The sequence below is a fragment of the Chrysemys picta genome, chromosome 13 (genome assembly GCF_011386835.1).
Source record: "Chrysemys picta bellii isolate R12L10 chromosome 13, ASM1138683v2, whole genome shotgun sequence".
Classification (NCBI taxonomy): domain Eukaryota; kingdom Metazoa; phylum Chordata; order Testudines; family Emydidae; genus Chrysemys; species Chrysemys picta.
In genome coordinates this window covers 24,121,349-24,142,327 of record NC_088803.1, presented here as the reverse complement: position 1 = coordinate 24,142,327, position 20,979 = coordinate 24,121,349, and the positions used below count along the sequence as shown (strand labels likewise).

The 20,979-nt window shown below is 40.7% G+C and overlaps 1 protein-coding gene across 1 annotated transcript in view; it reads right to left on the bottom strand.

The window, feature by feature from the left end:
- The window catches only part of PHF20 (PHD finger protein 20), a 135,205-nt gene that overhangs the window by 40,651 nt on the left and 73,575 nt on the right, over positions 1-20,979 (bottom strand). The window contains exons 11-13 of the mRNA XM_065565232.1: positions 16,560-16,649; positions 10,859-11,023; positions 4,328-4,503 (exon numbers count right to left, since the gene is read on the bottom strand). Of these exons, the coding sequence (XP_065421304.1) occupies positions 4,328-4,503; positions 10,859-11,023; positions 16,560-16,649 (431 nt within the window). The remainder of the gene's footprint in view (positions 1-4,327; positions 4,504-10,858; positions 11,024-16,559; positions 16,650-20,979) is intronic.

Here is a 20,979-nt window from a genome sequence, read left to right as displayed (position 1 = left end):
CAATGTCCTATCCCAGCTACTTAAGGACTCCTAATCCACACCCCAGGCAAGACCTATCCCAGAGAGAAAGCTTTTGGCATATCAGGGTGAGGTGTATTTCTTTTCTGCCACTTTGGGAGAACTTGGGGAGAAAAGTCTGCAGTGTCTTCCATACTTTCTTCAGCAATTCATCTGAAATAGGATGCAAGGGCAAAGAAAGGGCTTCTAGTCAAGTTACCAGTCAAGCTTGATTGTTGAGGACAGAAACTGATTCAAACCCAACTGTTTTAGCCAGTTGCTTTAAACATTTGAGGGAACAGAGGGATACTGGATCCTCTGGAGCACAGTAACTGTCTTTCTGTTCCTCTGTTGCAGAAATGTATCCAGCCTCTGAAGAATTCTCCCTAGCAAATACTTATCCCCACTCAATCTGTTGCATTGACGAGGGTAATGCAAGATTTGTCACTGCTCTGCAAGTAATGTCAGCTGAACCAAGATATTCCATTCAAGGTTATTCCAGAGTGTTAGACCAGCTTGCCTTACACAGATGAATCCTACTTCTAGCGCACATATATTGATGCTGGAATAAACGGTGGTCCCATACCACCAAGTGCTCTGACAGACTTAGGTGTTGGGTGTTGAATATGGTGCCATTATGACACTATATGACTAACCTGAAACACTTGAGTATTTCTGCCAACATGCACTGCTGCCGTCAAGTTTCTCCAAATGTTGCTCCCTACTTGGATTGGGGTATCTGGAGCCTTTGGTTTAAGAAGCTTGGAATCAAAGGTGATGCACCAAAGGAAAGCTGTCTCTCTCTCTCTTTGAGCTTCCTGAACTGCATTTTTCATTAGATGAGTTGGAGCTTAGCCACTGACTTGGTATATGAATGCACCAAGGGTATCAAATCATCACCACTTTGGAGACCTCTGCTTCAAAATGGATGGTTCAGATTGCTTTGATACAGCTAGTAAAACAGATCTGCTAGGTTTGGGTCAACAGAAACGACAACAGGCCAGAATTATGGGCATCTGATGGTGGCCTCCAGGACTGTTTCTACATGATCCTTTCAAAGCATATACAACCCATATACCTAGTCACATTCACGCCAAGTTCCTCTCCCAGGTACAGAGCATACCAGCCGTGCCTACCATTGAGATATTCCAGCCACTCTAACACTTTTTCAAATTGTTGAGCTTCTTTCTATCCTCCTTTTTGCATGCAACAGAATTACAAAGTAGCACTACAGAGATAATAACCAATCAACAAAGCACTAAAAAATATAACACACAAGATAAAAGACTACGTTGGGTGCATTTATGAGCCGAAAGATCATATTCAAGATCATAATCAAGTTCAGACTTGACTTGAAGTCTTGCAACCAAGCCAAACTAACTAAAGGGGTTTGGGGATTCAAAAGTGAGCCCCAAAACATTCCTAAAACCAACCATTTCCCAAAAAGGGAGCCAAGAGCCCTTTTAACAACTGGTACTCCAGGCCCAAAGTATCAGCAACCCAAACTACTCCACAGAACTGATTCAATTTTTATTTTCACCATTGGCCAAAATTCAGAGAAATGATCAAAAGATACCAGGCAACTTGCCAAAAGAGCAGTGGTGAACAGAGCTGGAGCAACAACAGTTAAAATCAAAACATTGCCTGCCAGGTGCTTTTTTGCTGATTGAAGTTGGTAGGGAACTGGCTGGAATGGGCTGTAGTTGGTGCATATTTACTTGGTAGAGCTCTCCTGACAATGTACATGTGCCTCAGAGGATCAAAGCACTTAAGAGCTAGGGGAGCTCCCTGAAGACCCAACACCCTGCATGGATTCACCAAGGGAAAGTCATGCCTGATTAACCTAATTGCTGTCTATGATGAGATAACTGGGTCTGTGGATGAGGGGAAAGCAGTGGATGTGTTATTCCTTGAATTTAGCAAAGCTTTTGATATGGTCTCCCACAGTATTCTTGCCAGCAAGTTAAAGAAGTATGGGCTGGATGAATGGACTATAAGGTGGATAGAAAGCTGGCTAGATTGTCGGACTCAACGGGTATTGATCAATGGCTCCATGTCTAGTTGGCAGCCCGTTTCAAGCAGAGTGCCCCAAGGGTCAGTCCTGGGGCCGGTTTTGTTCAATATCTTCATTAATGATCTGGAGGATGGCGTGGACTGCACTCTCAGCAAATCTGCAGGTGACACTAAACTGGGAGGAGTGGTAGATACGCTGGAGAGTAGGGATAGGATACAGAGGGACCTAAACAAATTAGAGGATTGGGCCAAAAGAAACCTGATGAGGTTCAACAAGGACAAGTGCAGAGTCCTGCACTTAGGATGGAAGAATCCCATGCACTGTTACAGACTAGGGACCGAATGGCTAGGAAGCAGTTCTGCAGAAAAGGACCTAGGGGTTACAGTGGACAAGAAGCTGGATATGAGTCAACAGTGTGCCCTTGTTGCCAGGAAGGCTAACGGCATTTTGGGCTGTATAAGTAGGGGCATTGCCAGCAGATCAAGGGACATGATCATTCCCCTCTATTCAACATTGGTGAGGCCTCATCTGGAGTACTGTGTCCAGTTTTGGGCCCCACACTACAAGAAGGGAGGTGGAAAAATTGGAAAGAGTCCAGCGGAGGGCAACAAAAATGATTAGGGGACTGGAGCACATGACTTATGAGGAAAGGCTGAGGGAACTGGGATTGTTTAGTCTGCAGAAGAGAAGAATGAGGGGGGATTTGATAGCTGCTTTCAACTACCTGAAAGGGGGTTCCAAAGAGGATGGATCTAGACTGTTCTCAGTGGTACCTGATGACAGAACAAGGAGTAATGGTCTCAAGTTGCAGTGGGGGAGGTCTTGGTTGGATATTAGGAAAAACTTTTTCACTAGGAGGGTGGTGATGCACTGGAATGGGTTACCTAGAGAGGTGGTGGAATCTCCTTCCTTAGAGGTTTTTAAGGCCAGGCTTGACAAAGCCCTGGCTGGGATGATTTAGTTGGGATTTGGTCCTGCTTTGAGCAGGGGGTTGGACTAGATGACCTCCTGAGGTCCCTTCCAACCCTGATATTCTATGATTCTAAGTGTGGAATCTTGTGCGGATATTAATAGAGAAAAGGAAAGTTCCACATTTGCTGCTGCTATTGTGTAGCTAGAGACAGGTTTTTTACAAACTTGGTTGAAAGGAGATTAATATATCCAGATTGAATGAATGGATCTTCAAAAAAGTGAAAATTTAGAATGTGCAGAATATTACATAATGCATCAAGAAATGCAGGGCCCACCCCCACCCAAAACAGCAGGTTCTACTTTAAAAAATAAAATACCACCAGATTTTTTCCTGCCCCAATGTTAAAAAATGTTTTTAGAGGATTTTACTAGGGCATTTAATAATATCCCTCATGTAAACTGAATCAAGCACTAACTCACTGTACTTGTTCATCCTTTTGACTGGGCCACGTATGGTGAATGTACATTGTGATGAGGCAGGGCTTTTAAAACTAGCAGATAAATAGCTTCTGAGCAGGCTCAGAAGTTTGGGGAAGGTTTCAAATCAATCTCAACATTTTTATTTTAGTATTTTTATTCTCTAACCTAGCAAAGACACTATCTTCAAAGAGAACTATGTCCACGACAAGTTAAAAACTTCACCCATTTTTGCTGTAGCTCTGTTACAAAAGTGTTTTTGTAAAGAAGTAGGAACAATGTTTTCCCCCTCCCATTCACCCTTAATTAAAAGTAACTGGAGATTTTACTCAAACTTTCAAAAAGGCAACATTAATGGTGATGGTCCTGATGGAACTTACATGGAACATGAATTTCTGAGGTGAGCTACCAAAGTATAATTTGTTCACCTGCTACCACAGAACAGTTGCTCACCCCTGCTAACCTGATCTTTTTTTTTTTTCCTTTTTTGAGATGCCAGGGCAGAGCAATGATACATTTCATAAGGGATCCACTCTCACATATTCCTACATAGATTCTTCCACTGTTGAGCTTAAGGCTTGGTCTACACTAACCCCCCAAATCGAACTAAGGTACGCAACTTCAGCTACGTGAATAACGTAGCTGAAGTTCGAAGTACCTTAGTTCGATCTTACCTCAGTCCACACGCGGCAGGCAGGCTCCCCCGTTGACTCCGCGGTACACCTCTCGTCTAGCTGGAGTACCGCAGTCGACGGCGAGCACTTCCGGGTTCGACTTATCGCGTCCAGACAAGACGCGATAAGTCGAACCCAGAAGTTCGATTGCCAGCCGCCGAACTAGCGGCTGGGTATAGACGTACCCTTAGATGACATCCTTCCCTGTATTTACATTTACTTCACTGCACATCCACAGTCTACAATCATATACCTGAATCATAAAGTCATTTTCTTCTTCCACTTCACAAATGCATCGAACAATCCCAAAGTCACTGTCTTCTTCATCGAATTCCTCATCGGGGTTAGTTGTTACATCAATGTCCTGACTGCAGTCATCATCACTCCAAAGCAAACTATCTGTAGATGACTCACTCAAGGTATCTTCCTCTGTGTCAAAAAGTTAAATTGAATAAATCCATCAGAGTGATTACAGGAAAAAGCCGAATGGGGTGGCTATTCTAAATTACTGTATATCTGGGGATACGCATTGCAGGCACTATAAAATATGTCAAAGATTCTGTGTTTAAAGTAATAGTACAGTAGTAGGCTTAGAATGTGTGTTGAATTTGTACATTACTAGTTGGGAAATTCATATCTGCTAATTAATAGCTACTCCAAAATACCTTTTGCCTTATCAAAACCTTCAGAAGTCTTCTTAAGATTTTAGTTCCCAAAATATATCTGAAAGTGTCTCAAAACAAAAACAAAGTCACAAGATTCCTTTCCCACTTTAAGTGAGACCTGTTCCTACTTCCGTAGAAAAGCAGAAGTGAGAACCACAATCTGGAAGAAAAGTATATTTGTTTCTGGAATGAGGAGTCCACATCTTTGAGATGGCCAATTCTATGCAGACAGCTAACAAAAGTTTGTGTCTTCAAGGTCTGAATTTATTGAAACTGGGACAGATTTTGTGGTGCTATTCCCAGCTAGATGTAGGAGTATCTAGAGGGAACAAAAGTTTATCTTCTTTGATGCCAAAGATTTTTTTCCATCATGTGTTTTAAAATCCACTGATGTTGCCACAGGAATGTTTAAAAATTTAAATAAGCTCTTTATCAATAACTCAGTATTTCCAGAGTTGGAACTGCTTTGATAATAAGAGTTCAATTACACATTTCAAAGCCACACCTTGTAGAAGGAGACAGTGCTGTAGAATACTGCACCACTGGGAGCCACTATCTGTCCAAAAGGCACAATGTCTGCCAAGAGTGGTCACTGTACCACACAGTCATGAGGTGCAGCATACATCCCTCCCATGCAGATGCGCTGCTGTAGCACTTTAGTGAAGATGCTCCTATGCTGATGGGAAAGCTTCTCCTGTCAGCATAATTAATCCACCTCCCTGAGAGGCGGTAGCTATGTCAATGGGAGAAGCTCTCCTGTTGACATAGTGCTGTTTACACAGGGGGTGAGGTTGGTATAACTACATTGCTCAGGGGGGTGGATTTTTCACATCTCTCAGTGACGTAGTTATACAGATATAGGTCTGTAGTGCAGACCTGGCCCCAGACCCCGCACAGGGGAACAAGGAGTGGATGGAAGCCTTTGAACTCACTCCTTCTTGTGCATCCGATACAAAGTTGGGAACAAACTGAACTCTTTGTATATATTCAATATCAGAAACAATGTTGATTTGTTTTAAGTTTATAGTGAAGTAAAAAAATGCTAGGGTTAAGGTTGCCCAAGCAAACTTAACTCTGCCCTCTTTTGCATACAGTTTATAATTACATTAAAACATACTATTTAAACAAATACATTTAAATCAATACTGTACTGCCCCAGATATATGACATGTTGTAATTTTTTCATTTATTGTATAGGGCTGTCAATTAATCACAGTTAGCTCATGCGAATAACAAAAAAATTAATCAAATTGCAGTTTTATTCTCACTATTAAACAATAGAATACCAATTGAAATTTATTAAATATTTTTGGATGTTTTTCTACATTTTCAAGTACATTGATTTCAATTTCAACACAGAATACGAAGTCTACAGTGTTTACTTTATATGTAAAAATGATAAAAGAAACAGTATTTTTCAATTCACCTCATACAAGTACTGCAGTGCAATCTCTTCGTCATGAAAATGCAACTTACAAATGTAGTTTTTGTTATATAGCTGCACTCAGAAACAAAACAATGTGCCTACAAGTCCACTCAGTCCTACTTCTTGTTCAGGCAATCACTAAGACAAACAAGTTTGTTTACATTTACAGGAGATAATGCTGCCTTCTTCTTATACAAGTACTGTAGTGCAATCTCTTTATCATGAAAGTTGAAGTTACAAATGTAGAATTATGTAAAAAAAACTGCATTCAAAAATAAAACAATGTAAAACTTTAGAGCCTGCAAGTCCAATCAGTCCTACATCTTGTTCAGCCAATCGCCAAGACAAACGAGTTTGTTTACATTTGCAGAAGATAACGCTGCCCGTTTCTTGTTTACGTCACCTGAAAGTGAGAACAGATGTTTGTATGGCACTGTTGTACCTTGCGTTGCAAGATATTTACGTGCCAGATACGCTAAAGATTCATCTGTCCCTTCATGTTTCAACCACCATTCCAGAGGATGTGTCCATGCTGATGACAGGTTTTGCTCATTAACGACCCAAAGCTGTGCGGACTGACGCATGTTCATTTTCATCATCTGAGTCAGATGCCACCAGCAGAAGGTTGATTTTATTGTTAGGTGGTTCAGGTTCTATAGTTTCCGCATCTGAGGGTTGCTCTTTTAAGACTTCTGAAAAGGTGCTCCACACCTTGTCCCTCTCAGATTTTGGAAGGCACTTCAGATTCTTAAACCTTGGGTCGAATACTGTAGCTATCTTTAGAAATCTCACATTGGTACCTTCTTTGCATTTTGTCAGATCTGCAATGAAAGTGTTCTTAAAACGAACAACATGTGCTGGGTCATCATCCGAGACTGCTATAACATGAAATATATGATAGAATGCAGGTAGAACAGAGCAGGAGACATACAGTTCTCCCCCCAGTTCAGTCACAAATTTAATTAACACATTTTTTTTTAAATGAGCATCATCAGAATGGAAGCATGTCCTCTGGAATGGTGGCCAAAGCATGAAGGGGCACATGAATGTTAAGCATATCTGGTATGCATATACCTTGCAATGCCTGCTACAAAAGTGCCATTCGAATGCCTGCTCTCACTTTCTGGTGATATTGTAAATAAGAAGGCAGCATTATCTCCTGTAAATGTAAACAAACTTGTTTGTCTTAGTGATTGCCTGAACAAGAAGTAGGACTGAGCAGACTTGTAGGCACGTTGTTGTTTCGTTTCTGAATGCAGATATGTAACAAAACAAAAAAAATCTACATTTGTAAGTTGCACTTTCACGATAAAGTGATTGCACTACAGTATTTGTATTGAAAAATACTATTTCTTTTGTTTTTTTACAGTGCAAATATTTTTCATAAAAAATAAATATAAAGTGAGCACTGTACACTTTGTATTGTGTTGAAATTGAAAGCAATATATTTGAAAATGTAGAATATCCAAAAATATTTAAATAAATGGTATTCTATTAACAGCACGATCACTCGATTAATTGAGATTAATTTCTTTAACTGTGCGACTAATTGTGATTATTTTTTTAATAATTTGACAGCCTCACTATTTTACTTACACTAAAATCTTTGTCAGAATGGTCCAACATCTTTACTGGCATTGATTTGTTTTTTCTCTCATTTAAGTATTCTAGTAACTTTTGTGTAGTATACATTTTTCTATTCAACCATCAGCACAGACTATTAGATACAACTCAGGACTGAGGCAGTTAACTATATAAGGTAACTTAACTGCCAACTTAGGAGGCCTATACATGTCACCAAATGGTCACTATTCCTGTATGTGTTTTTCTAAATGAACTGTATGTTGTGTACGACTTTTAGGGACTGTCTGGCATATATAAAGAATATGTATTATCATAAACTGCTATACTTGTGTATCTACAGTTGCAGAAAAAAGTATGATAGATCATATTGTTTGAGAAACAGTAGGTCATCAGGCAACTGAAGACTAACAAAAGGGCAGATTCAGGATTGTGCATGCAATTTTTTTTTTTAAATAATTAATCATGCAACCTTTATGTTTACAACATAAATTTCCTGGAGGTTTTTTTTTTTTAGGTTAGGTTATTATTATTATTTTTTTTAAATGGAAAAAAGATGGAAAACTGAAGGCGCTTCACTCTTCAGGACTTCCGAATTGTGCTGGCTTGCAAAAAATTGTAAATAGCTTTTATAAATTCTATGATACGGAACTCTATGGCAATGACTCAGACCTATATAATACTGTGCATTCTGGCCCCAATCTAGCAAAGGAGTTCAGCAAGTGCTCAATTTTAAGCATGTGAGCAGTACCTGAGACAGCAACAAAACACCATGTCTCTCTCTCTCTCTCTCACACACACACACCCCTCCACCCCCCCTTAGGAGTACTGCAGAAGGGAATCCCACATCTGCACCCATCAGGAGTTAGGAAGCTATGCAAGAAACCTAGAACCAGATTTTTAAAGGAATTTAGGCACATGACTACCACTGATTTCAAATATTGGGGATTTTATTTTACTACCTCTCCTCATATTCAAAAACAATTGAAATGTTTTTGCTCAAAATTTCCAAAAATGAAGAGTTGCTTTTGAGCAGAAACCAAATCTGGCCTTCAGCCTGAAACTTCAAAGTTCTGTAAAGATACGAGTTATCGAAAAGAGATTAAAGAGTAAACTGTTACACAACCTTAATAAAGTGGGCACTGCTGCTCTGTTATTTCCTGATATTTCAGCAAGCTAGTATCTTGCTAATTACTTTGCGTTATCCTCCTAACTGACTTTTGTCAGACACGTACAATGTAGTGTGGTGTATCTGGAGTTATTCTCAACCCACTCCCAGATTCATCACTCTTTATATTTATCTTTTTTACTTCCAGCTCTTCCTAAGAACGTGTGAAAGCCAAAACTTTGTGGCTGTTTTTGAAGATTAGAGAGAAGAAAATGCTTCATTCCATTTTTTGTTTGATGGTTAGTATTCTATACTTTGTCTAGTGCTTGTCTAGGTAGACCGTTCTATCTAGAATAAGGAATGAAGGCTATGGCTATACTACAGCTTAAGTCTGCATAAGTTATGTTGCTCAGGGGTGTGAATTAGCCACTCCCAAGTGACCTAACTTATGCGACTTTAGCGCTGGTGTGGATGGCGCTATGTCGGCGGGAGAGCTTCTCACACCGATGTAGCTACTAGCGGTCGTTGGGAGTGGATCAATTAAGTCAAAGGGACAGCTCCCCCTCCCATTCGTTTAGAGTGGCTATACAGAGAGATTACAGCAGCGCAGCTGTAAGATCTCTAGTGTAGCCAGAGCCTAAATCACACACACCTGAGTGACTTAGTTAAGCCAACCTAACCCTTGGTGTAGACAGTTCTAGCCTGACAGAAGAATTCTTCAGTAAACCTAGCTACCACTTCCCTCAGGGAAATGGATTACCTACACCAATAGGAGAACTTTCCCATCAGTGTAGGTAGCACCTACACTAAAGCGCTGCTGTAGCTGTAGCATTTCAAGCATAGACAAGCCCTGAGTCAAAAGTCAAGGCAGTACTTTCATAGAGGAACAACTGGCAGTGAATATTTTAGTTGGTGGAACCGGACATTTGATTCTAAACCAAGAACACGTGGAAAGCTGAGTAAGGAATTAATGCTCCACTTGACTCATTAAGACAATATTTTAATTAATCAAAAGAACTCAATTCAGTAAATTCTATTATTAACAAGGCCTCATGATGTTTTGTGAAAGACAACACACACTAATAGCTCCCTTTAACATCATGGGATTAATCTTCAGATATCAAACAAACACAAGGACACAAACATTTAAATTAAAAAGGAAAACTCAGAACATGTACCAGCAGGTGATTGCAAAGAAACTGAGCAAATTACTATTTATTATTAATTTAAAATGTTGCTCTCCTTATGAGATATAGCTAACACTATTTTCTAGAAAACTCGTCTCTGGCACATGAAACGCATGTGTATAACAGTTGTGAAATACACATAGAGAAAAGTACTTGAAGAACCACCATGATTTACAACCATCTATTAACACCTTCTACTGATGTGCTTATAGCACATACAACTCTGTATACCGCATGTTTCTAAACATCTATTAATCATTTATTAGCCCTTTATGAACTATTTATAAATGGAAACTTAATAGAATTTATTTACCAAAGGCTACTTTTGCTGTAAACCACATACTGAGTTATGAAAAAGAACAAAAGGTGACCAGAAGAGATTGAGAGACAGTTGAGTAGATACTCAATAGTAGCAACATATTTTGCTATTCTGCTGCTAAGTGGCTGTTGCTGTTAAGGGTAGTGTCGACAATTCACAATAGGAAAAGTGTTCCCACGGGAAATGTTGCTTGTAAGCGGCGATTGGTCTTACAAGGGTTTGCTGCAAACAAGTGTCTACTGTACTTAAAGCATCATTATGGAGTGAAACTGAAAAAAAACCACGCAGCAGCATGTATCCTAGGCAAGTAAATTGGGTTTAGCTTCCTCAGGATGGCAGGGACATATAAACACAACACATCTGAACTGGTATAGGTGAATTTGCACTACTAATGCTGCTTAAATCCATCTGCTGTGACACACTACACATTTCCCTTTTACTCACATTTACTACTACTTATACACAAAGCTATCAAGCCACAAATGAGATCCATCTTACCATTTATTTTCACTCTGTCTCTATGGTGCCCAGAATCAGAGACATGTAACGGTGTACTTAGGTGGGGATAAGATCTATTTGAAGAATTATATCTTGTGGTGATGACTGATTTTGGGGGGGAAAGCTCCTGGGAAATGTCAATGTTTTCTTCACTGCCAGGGTATTCTGTAAAATTATAAATATGTTAGTACTGGGGGGAAAAAACAACAGTAAAGTGGGGATCTACAAGTTTGGCATTTAGAAATACTAATAGCATTACAGGCCTGTCTTCCTGCAGTGGAAGAATGGTGGCTTCCAGGGTGGAGGGCAGGTAAAAGGAGGGTAGAGAGGTAGCCTTTGGACTCTGCCTGATGAATACGAGGGGAGACCACTTAAAGATGATGTTGCGTGGACTCTAATGTCAACTAAAGATTAAAGGGACACTGGCAATTTTAAATGTAGTTATTTAAAAAATGAGTGAAAACTAGTTTCAGATACTACATCTACACAGATTTTTTTATCCTTTTCTGGTTTTAATAATTAACATCTTACACAAACCCTTTATAACAATCCTTCAGTTCCTCTCTGCCTCCAGAAGCCTTTTTTTAAGCTGGACTCCAACAGAGGAGAGGAAGAAGGGTCATTGTGGGTCTGTAAAGGCAAACAAGACCTGAGGAAACCGAAAACCCAGCAAATAACTGATAGAAAATAGCCCATGGCTACAAAAGTTAAATCAAGACGTTTTAGTCAATACATCTCTACCCCGATATAACGTGACCCGATATAACACGAATTTGGATACAACGCGGTAAAGCAGCGCTCCGGGGGGGCAGGGCTGCGCGCTCCAGCGGATCAAAGCAAGTTCGATATAACTCAGTTTCACCTATAACACGGTAAGATTTTTGGCTCCCGAGGACAGCGTTATATCGGGGTAGAGGTGTATTACATTCAACTATCTAAACCATTTAATTTTTACTTGTGTTATGGTATGCCTCGAGGTCCCAACTGAGATCAGAACTCCACTGTGCTAGGCATTGTATAGACACATTAGGTATGTGTACACTGATAAAAAACCCACAGCACCAAGTCTCAGAGCCTGGGTCAGCTGACTCAGGTTTGCGGGACTCAGGACAATAAAATTGCAGGGTAGACATTTGGGTTCAGGATAGAGCTCGGGCTATTAGACCCTCTAAGAGCTTACAGGTCTAAATAGACAAGACCTGCTCTAACCACCAGACCATGCTATACACTATAGTATATATACACACTATATATTATATGAAAACTAAAGCAATAAAGAGAAGTAGTAGTTCTGTGAGCGTGCCAGTGGCTGGATAGACAAGAACAGAGGAGTGATGGGTTTATACACTCAATCTATGGAATGTTGGGTTTAAGACTGCGCACACAGCCTAACTGCCAGCTTCTGCTCAAAAAGATGTTCTGCGACTGATTAGGCTGTGAATCCTACAATAGACTTCTTTGTGGGAATGTTAAAGAAGAAATGAGAAAAAATAAAATTAAAATAAAATGCCCCCCAAGAATTTGATGTTACTGGGAACAAAAGACGGTAAAAAAACATGACGGCAAGTGTGATTTTTTTGGTTGACTGTGTTCCTGCAAAAATGTATTCAGAAGAGAATATTTGTGATAAGACGGTTTTGTGATTAGAGACCACTGTTATCTTTGATTGCTTCCTCACACTGTGCTGTTTAAAGAAAGTCTATGTGCTATTTTATCAAGCCGGAGTCATGCATGAAGAGGAGAAAAAAGAAGCTGCAGATGAGAGAATATATCCAGAATAAATGTAATACCAGAGGGTCAAGATTGGGGTGGTTCAGCAAGCCAGTACTTCTCCAAAGTGGACATGTTTGAGCTTCAGAATCAAAGCTTTTTATTAATAAAAAGTTACTCGCCCTTATGGATGTGAAGAAAACATTCAAAATGTCAACTGGATATACACCAGTGCAGTGACGTCTGCCTGAGAATGAAGACAGCCTGAAGAGACTAGTTACTTACCCTACAGTAACTGGTTCTTGAAGATGTTGTAATCAGCATGGATCCCACTGTACCTAAAGCATGCACGATCAGATTCTTTTGAATAGCAGTGCTCACTGGAGCTGTGCATGCACCCTGGGCCTCCTCACACTCTTGTGTGATGGACTAACGGGTGAAAAACATGCAACTTCCCCTTAGTTCCCTCACAACATGAAGCCCGTATTAACAGAAGATTTTGAAAGGAGGAATGGAGGGCAGGTCCTGGGATCCACACTGACATCATCATTTTGAAGAACCAAAGTTACTGTTGAGTAAATAATCTTTCTTCCTTGAATATGTGTCACTGTGGATTCCAATATATGCGACTGGCAAGGCATATCCTTTCTGGATGGTGGGATAGTGAGTATAAGCTGCATCAGTCCAACAGGGACTGCAGTACTGCTCTCCTGAATTTGGCATCTGCCCTGGCAGCTACATCCAATGGATAATGCTTGACAAAAGTTAGTGGGTTACTTCACATCACTGCCTTGTATATTTCAGAAATTGGCTCATTTCTGAAAGAGTGAGCACAGATGTTTAGTGAGAGGGGTAATCAGCTAATTGGTATCACAGTGAGACACAGTGTTTATCCATTTAGATATTCTTTGTGATGAGCTGGATTGACCTTTGGAAATGTCCAGTGTATGCCCCTTCATCTCTCCTGATGAAGTGGGGTTTTGGTGTTATGCTCTTACTAGGAGTTATAATATTAATAGCTTTACGCACAGACATGATATCATTACCAATTAGTACATCTGCTGGAATACTATCCAGTATATCAACATTTAAGCGTTCACAGTCCAGCTCTATTGGAGCTAATTTCAAATTTTCCCAATTCAAGCAGTTTTCAATTTTGCCCTGGGAGCACATCAGAATCCATAACCATTTATCGTCCAACCAAAGAAATCTGGGCACCAGTGTCCCTCCAACCTTGGCATACCTTGCTGTTCCCGTACATCTTTGATAAACATTTTAACCAACCTCCAATAGGTCAGCTCTTACAAAATTCACTAGGATCACCTAAATCACCTCCTGGGGTCCTAAGTCGAAGGTAGATACGTTAACCAGGGCTGAACAGGGTTTTTATTTGGATTCCCCTTGCTTAGGGCAATTTCTTTTCATGTGCTCAGTGGAGCCACATGAGTAACACTTTTTTGGGCTGTCCTCCTGCGTTAGAGGCCTCTAATTATGATTACCAGGAGGGGATGGGTTCTGGGGTGGGGCGTGCTTTGACTCATCACTGCCCTCCCTTTTCCTGGGGATAAAATGGAGAACCCACTTTAAACTGGGCTTCTGCTGTTCCCTCTTGGATCTGTGCTCACTGAAAAGAGTCTGTCTTGTACGTGTGAATCAGCAATATCAGCTGCTTCCTGTACAGTGGCAGGTGTTTTATCCCAAACTGGTGCTCTGACTTCAATACATACACTCAGGAAATGTTCCTATACAAACAGGACAAATAACTGGCCAGTCCATCCATCCTTGTCCCCATTGCCCACTTTTTCATTAAAATCACATATTCCATACACATATTCTCTGACACATCCTGTCATGCTTTTCGAGGTTCCTAAATCTTAAACGATACACCTCAGCGGTGATCTGAAACCTTTGCAGCAAAGCTTTTCATAATTCAACATATTTCAATGCCTCCTCCATGTCCACCTCATTAAACACCCACAATGCTTTATCAGACAACTTGGAGATCAGAGTGGGTACTCTTTATTCCTCTGGAACCTTTTGCAATGCACGCATCTTTTCAAAAATGGAGAGATACTTTTCAATCTCTCTGTGTATACAGGGCAAAGCTTGTCCCTGCTGGATGCCCCTGAGGGAGTATTACCCATGGGCTTTTGTAAGGCCAGTATGCTCAGGGCGTGCAGTCTCTCATCCTTGCCTGTCTATTGCCTTTTCTTGCCTTGAATTTCTGCCACCCTCTGCAGACACTCTCACACTCTTCTTCTGCTAGTTCCAGCTTGCAGAGCTCTATCGTGGCTAACTCCAGCTCCTTTGTTGTCATATGCTAGTGGTGGTATCAGGCGGATTCTCTGAGTCTTCAAGCACATAAGAGTAATTCAGATGCCCTTCATGTTGCTTGTCATACACCATGAGGAGGGTTTTCAACCGATCTATATTTTTTTCTGCAGTGAATAAGCAGCATTCTGCACACAACTCTTCTGCTTCTTGGTGTGCTTAGCATACATTTATTTGTTCATCCTGCCTTTTCTGCGGCTTTATTCCCCTTCCCGAAATAAACAAACAGAAAATAAAAAATTGTAGACTTTTCTTTGTTTTCAACCTCCACTCTAACCTCTCAGTAACTGGATTACAAAGCAAATGACCTTCTCCCAGGTGAGGCAGTTATTTTTCAAACAAATCATGGTACTTTGCCTCTGGAGTTGAAGTAGTACTGAGGAGTATGTTTTACACAAAACAGGACTAACTTCTTTGGATATTTGTATTTGGGAGTACCTTTTCAGGACTAAATTTGTTCTGAACTGTGGACATTCCCCCCCCAAATATCCTGTGTTTGGGTGGGCATAAAAATATACCCTTTGGGGTCACCTAATTTTTTTTTAGAAATGGAAGAGTGGCCCAGGTTTGCCGGAGTCCTTTAGTTGGCTCCAGTATGCCCTCATTGATGGGGAGGACAATCCTGGACAGAGTTGTTGAGCTTAGAATATAGGTGTGTCCACCAGTAAGAGGGATGAGACCATCACAGGATGAGCAGGGTTTGATTCCTGACTGCTTAGAGGCCACGATGTTGGTGCAAAATGCTTCACCCTTTTGTTCAAGGGTGATCTCTTCTCTTTTTTTTTTTGGAAAGCCCAAATGAAAGAAAAAAAGCAAGAAGAGGTGCGAACATGAATTTTCTTCACGTATCTGGTCAAAAAGGCATAAAATTTGAAGCTCTGTAGAAGTAGTGGGTCAGAAATTCTCTGGGTTCCGTCTTACTGTCACTGACAGTTCAGAGGGAACTGAGGGAGAATACAGACTTCTCTGCCCTTTATGCCCTCACATGGAAGCATAGAGGTGGCACAGGCGCAGACCCGAAGAATAATGCTATTCAAAAGAATCCAATCTTGAGCACATGAGAACATGCACACATACAGTGGGATCCACACTGACACACAAGTCAAAGAAGAACAATAGCTATGAAGGACAATGATAAGTTGGGGTTAGATTTTCAAAATTGCTCAAAACCCTCAACTAAGGCTACATTTTCAAAGAGCACAGCTCCCAGTTAGGCAACTAAACAAACTGGCCAGATTTTCAGAAATGCTCTGCATCCAGCAACTCCTATTGAGAACAGTGACAGAAAAGAAAAAAAATATTGTCACGTCATCACTTCCAAGAGCACTGATTTGTACGCTTTTTGCGGAGAAGGATGTTTTGGAGAAGTTGTTCTTGGGCACATACATTTATTTACTGATTCATTTGTTTTTTATCAGCCATCTACCTCAATGGCCGTGCCCTTCAATCAGCAAGAAAATGCCATGCTATTCAGACTTCACCTTTAATGGATTATTACATCAGAATTGGTGGTGATTAAAGACAAAACAGTACAATCTCTCCTATATACTGTCACTGGTCATGGAAAACTTTGAACTGGGGTCAAGAGAGTCAAACTGAAAAACTAAGGCCACTTTCTATGGGGGGTGGGGGTGGGGAGAGAGAAAAAAGTGTATTTTACCAGACTTAAATTTCTTTTTCTTCTTCTTCGACTTTGACCTTACACAGTCTTTGGATTTCTTCTCTTTATTCTTCTCTTTGTCTTTAACAGCTGAAATTAGATAAAACTGCAGTTTATTTTAGAAAGGACAGCTCACAATTAGGCACCCATTCTGCATCATACACATTTTAACTTAGATCTGTTACTTTATGCAACCATGGACAGCTCAGATGCAAAAAGAAAAACGAACAGTCTTCTGCTGGTTATTGCAATTTCCTATCACAATGTGCTCAAGTATTTTTCAGCAGCACTAAAGTGAAGAGTGCCAAATTAATACAAATTACATTATTATTTATTTGTATTATGGTAGCACATAATGACACCAACCAAGATTGCAGTTGTGCCGTAAATATATAGTAAAAGAAAGTCCCTGCCCAGAAGAGCTTAGACAAGACAGACAAAGGGAAGAAAAAAAGAAGGCACTACTTCTATTTTATATGTGAGAAACACAAAGATTAAGTCATTTTCCCTAGGTCATACATGGCACAGCCAGGAATTTACTTTACTGCGGACAAAGAAATGTGCACATTCTATAGTTTGCTAACCTATCTTTCTGCTCTCGCCTTTTTGGTCTAAATCACCTGTTATGTCATATTTTAGATTGTAAGCTCTCTGAGAAAGGAACCATCATTTTATGTATGCTTGTATAGTGTCTAGAACAATGGGGCCCTGACTTGGTTGACACCTCTAGGTGCAACCATAATATAAAGGAAAGGAGAACTATATAATCTGAATAACCCTTTGGTATATACCAATCACAGACAAATTTTTAAAAAGATTATTTCTATTTCTGATTATTAGTAAACAAAATGATTAAGGCCAAAGTGTGTCATATCAAATTCCTTCCTACACACAAAACACTATTAGAGGACACTATGTTCCTCAAATGGATTTCATCAATAATGCAAAACCACAAAGTGCAGGAAATAAATATTGATGCCAATAGATCCAAACACATAGATCACTAGTAACCCATCCACCATATGCCGCACGTATCACACCTAATTTAACACATGCCACAGCAAATGCACATCCATAAACAAACAGTCTGGTTCATCAAACAAACTAACTCATTTAAGCAGTGATTTGGCAGTTGCCATAGGAATGGGACTCTTAGCTCAGTCCCTACATCGCTTTAGCGCTGTCTTCCCCTCTCCTGGCTCCTTCAGTGTCCCCCACTATTCTGGAAAGGTGCAAGAGGGGGAGACATATTGAAGTTCTGTCAGCTACAAGGTCTCCTCTTCCAGCAGCTGCCCCAGCCAGCTAGCCATCTATAGCTCACTGGTTGGCAAGTGTCAATCTGACACGCCACAAGAGGTTCATCAGACTGGACTACCAGTATATGGACAGAAAATACATGTTCTTCAGCCAGGCAGCCTTAGTGCAGGGAAAATGGGAGTGTGTCAAGGGAGACATGGATGGCAACACCAACTTCATACATACACACTCTTGCTCACCTCCTTTTTCCCCCTGCTCCCAACAAATGGTGCATTCACACCCCATTTTCCTTCCTCCTTCAGACAGCCACTATCACCCAGGTGCTCCAGCTGCCAATTCTTCCTCCCTGGTCAGATGGAGATGGTGAGCTCTGCCATTTATTCTTGGTGAAACTGCTTAATGTCATGATAAATTAGGGGAACAACTTTTTAAATTTTAAATGTAAACATTTTCAACTTGCATTGGCAGACATAGGTGACTAGTGTGTATGTAAAGTTTGTGGTTTGCAGGGACTGTGGGTATTTAGCAAGAGAAACCGGGGGGGGGCGGGGGGAAGGGGAGAGATAACCCTAAGTTTCATAATAGTGTTTTTTTTAATGTTTATATCTTAGTCCAGGCACGCTCATCAGTGCTTGCAATATCTTCAAAAACTCAGACATGTCAGTGGTTTTCCATTCTGAGGTTTCTAAAGAAGGCAACTGGCTAAACGACAGAGGTTTTAAAGACCTGACTAAGCCAAGTCTGGTGCAATTTAAACTTATGGAGCTGCTACCAGCACCTAGGAATTACTTACAGAGAAAGCACAAGATTTTTTTAAAAGCACTTTTATGTTTAGATTAAGTTGTATAATGTGATTACAGCGAAATCATGAATCCTTTTTTGGAATCAGATGAAAACTGTCTAAGCCAGCAAAGAAAGTGTTATCATGGGAGCACCATAGTTAAGATTAGCAGAATTTTTTGTTTAGAGTTAATTTTCAAAGGTCTCCAAAGCGCATATGAATACTCAAACAAAAATAAAAACTGCTATACCAATTGAGATAGGGATAGAGTCAATATGAATATTTGGGTTTATTTGGTCAAGAGGTTCCTGAAATCCTCCCTTTCCCCCCAAAAAGGCGAATATAAAATAGCAAATTTAAAAACACTTTTTTGCCCACAACAAAAGTGAGTATTAACTTGTGACCTGAGACTCAAAACTTGTAAAACTTTGAAATGGCTCTGCAGATTCACACTTACGGATACTGTGCCGCCTTGTGGTGTCTTATGGTAAAATTTCTTTCTATCCATTTCAGAGCACTCTTACACCCCCTTCCCCTTCCCTCAGGGTCAGGAGACACTGATAAGGCTAGAGTGTGGGTGGAGTGCCCTCATCAGCTCAGTTCCACCTCAAAGCCTGAGACACAGAACAAACAAGGACTCTGATTGAGAAGGGAAACTGGGTGGGAAATGTGAATATGCAGAACCCTCTCAAAGAACTCCAGTTACAAGTAGGTAACCTTTATTTCTTTAAGTGCATATTCCCATATATGCGGGTAGACTGATAAGCAGTTCTGACAACTGACCCAGAGGTGGGAGCTGAGTTCTAGTTGAATAGTGATTGAAGCACCGCTTTGCCAAATGCAGCTTGCACCCTAGAAGCCAAGTACAGAGCATCAGGCTTAGTGAAAGAATTCACCGAAGTCCAGGTTGCAGCTTTTGCAAATTTCAGCAATTGGGATCTGCCTCAGGCAAGCAAAGTAAGTAGTCACAGCTCATGGAATATGGTCAAATCACAGCAGGTGCAGGAACTTTTACCAGTGCATCGCATTCAGTAATATACTGTTTAATCCACAGAGAAACAGTCTGAGAAGACACCATACACACCATGTGGTTCTCACATAAGACGCAAACTATCTAGACAAATTTCCGAAAGCTTTGAGTTCTGCCCAGAGAATAGGTGAGGACCCTTCTGACATATGAATTATATAGGATAAATTCTCACTTATTAGAGTGAGGCTGGGGGGAAGGAGGGGAAGCTAACAAATTAATGGTCTGATTGATGTGGAAATCAGACAGCACTTTAGGTAAGAATCTGGGATCAGGTCTGAGAATTATCTTGCCTTGATGAAAAAGAAGTGAAAGGTGGATCGAGCCATAAGGGCATTCAACTCACTCACTCTCCTAATCAATGTGATGGCAAAAATGAAAGCTGTTTTGATAGATAAATCGAAGAAAGAACATTTAGCCAAAGGTTCAGAGGGCTATTTTACCAGCATGGCAACACCAAGTTGAGGTCCCAAGAAGGGACAGGATCGCTAATGGGGTATACACATTTGACAAACCCATCATAAATCTTTTAACCAAACAACCACCAACCAGTGACCTGCTATCAGCTAGAGTAGGATATGCAGAGATGGCTGCCAAATGCACTTTTCATGAGGAGTTAGATAATGTACTTAAGGAATCAGAGGTTAAGTATTTCAGAACACAAGGAATGAAAGCAAATACAGGGGAAATCAGAGCGTCCCTTCACGCACGTCTGAAATCTGGTCAACTTTAAATGGTAACAACTTCTAGTTGACTGTTGAGTTAGTTAGCCTATGCTGTCAAAGAACACTGGTCAAGCACAGAGAGAGTGAAAGTACGATCACCCACGCTATCAGGCGAAGAGACCGTGGGTTCTGGATGAAAGATCCTGCCCTCCTGCTGGGACAGGAGATCTGGGGACAGAGGAAGATGCATTAAAGACAGCTGAAGATGATCACTAAACCACTGCTAATGTGGCCAAGCTGGGACATCCTTGCCCTGTCCTGAAACTTCTTACAACCATCTGGATCAATGGAAGGGGGCACGCAAAGTGAACACGAAGCCTCTCCCACAGTGTAGAAGAAAGGCATCTGACAGGGATTGACTGTCTGCCCGCTCTGGATCAGAAGAGATGACACTTCGTTGATCCTTGCTGTGAACAGGTCCGCATCTGGTCCACTCCTGCTAGATGGAGAATATGGTCTGAAGCAACTTAATTTGGGAGCTCTCTCTGCTGAGATGATTCACAACTACATTGCTTTCTCCTGCCAGGTATGGGGCTACAAGATAAATGTCACAGCAAATACACTAATCCCCTAAACTTACAGCCTCTGTGCACAGGAGAACAGAGTGAGCACTCCCCTGCTTGATGATGT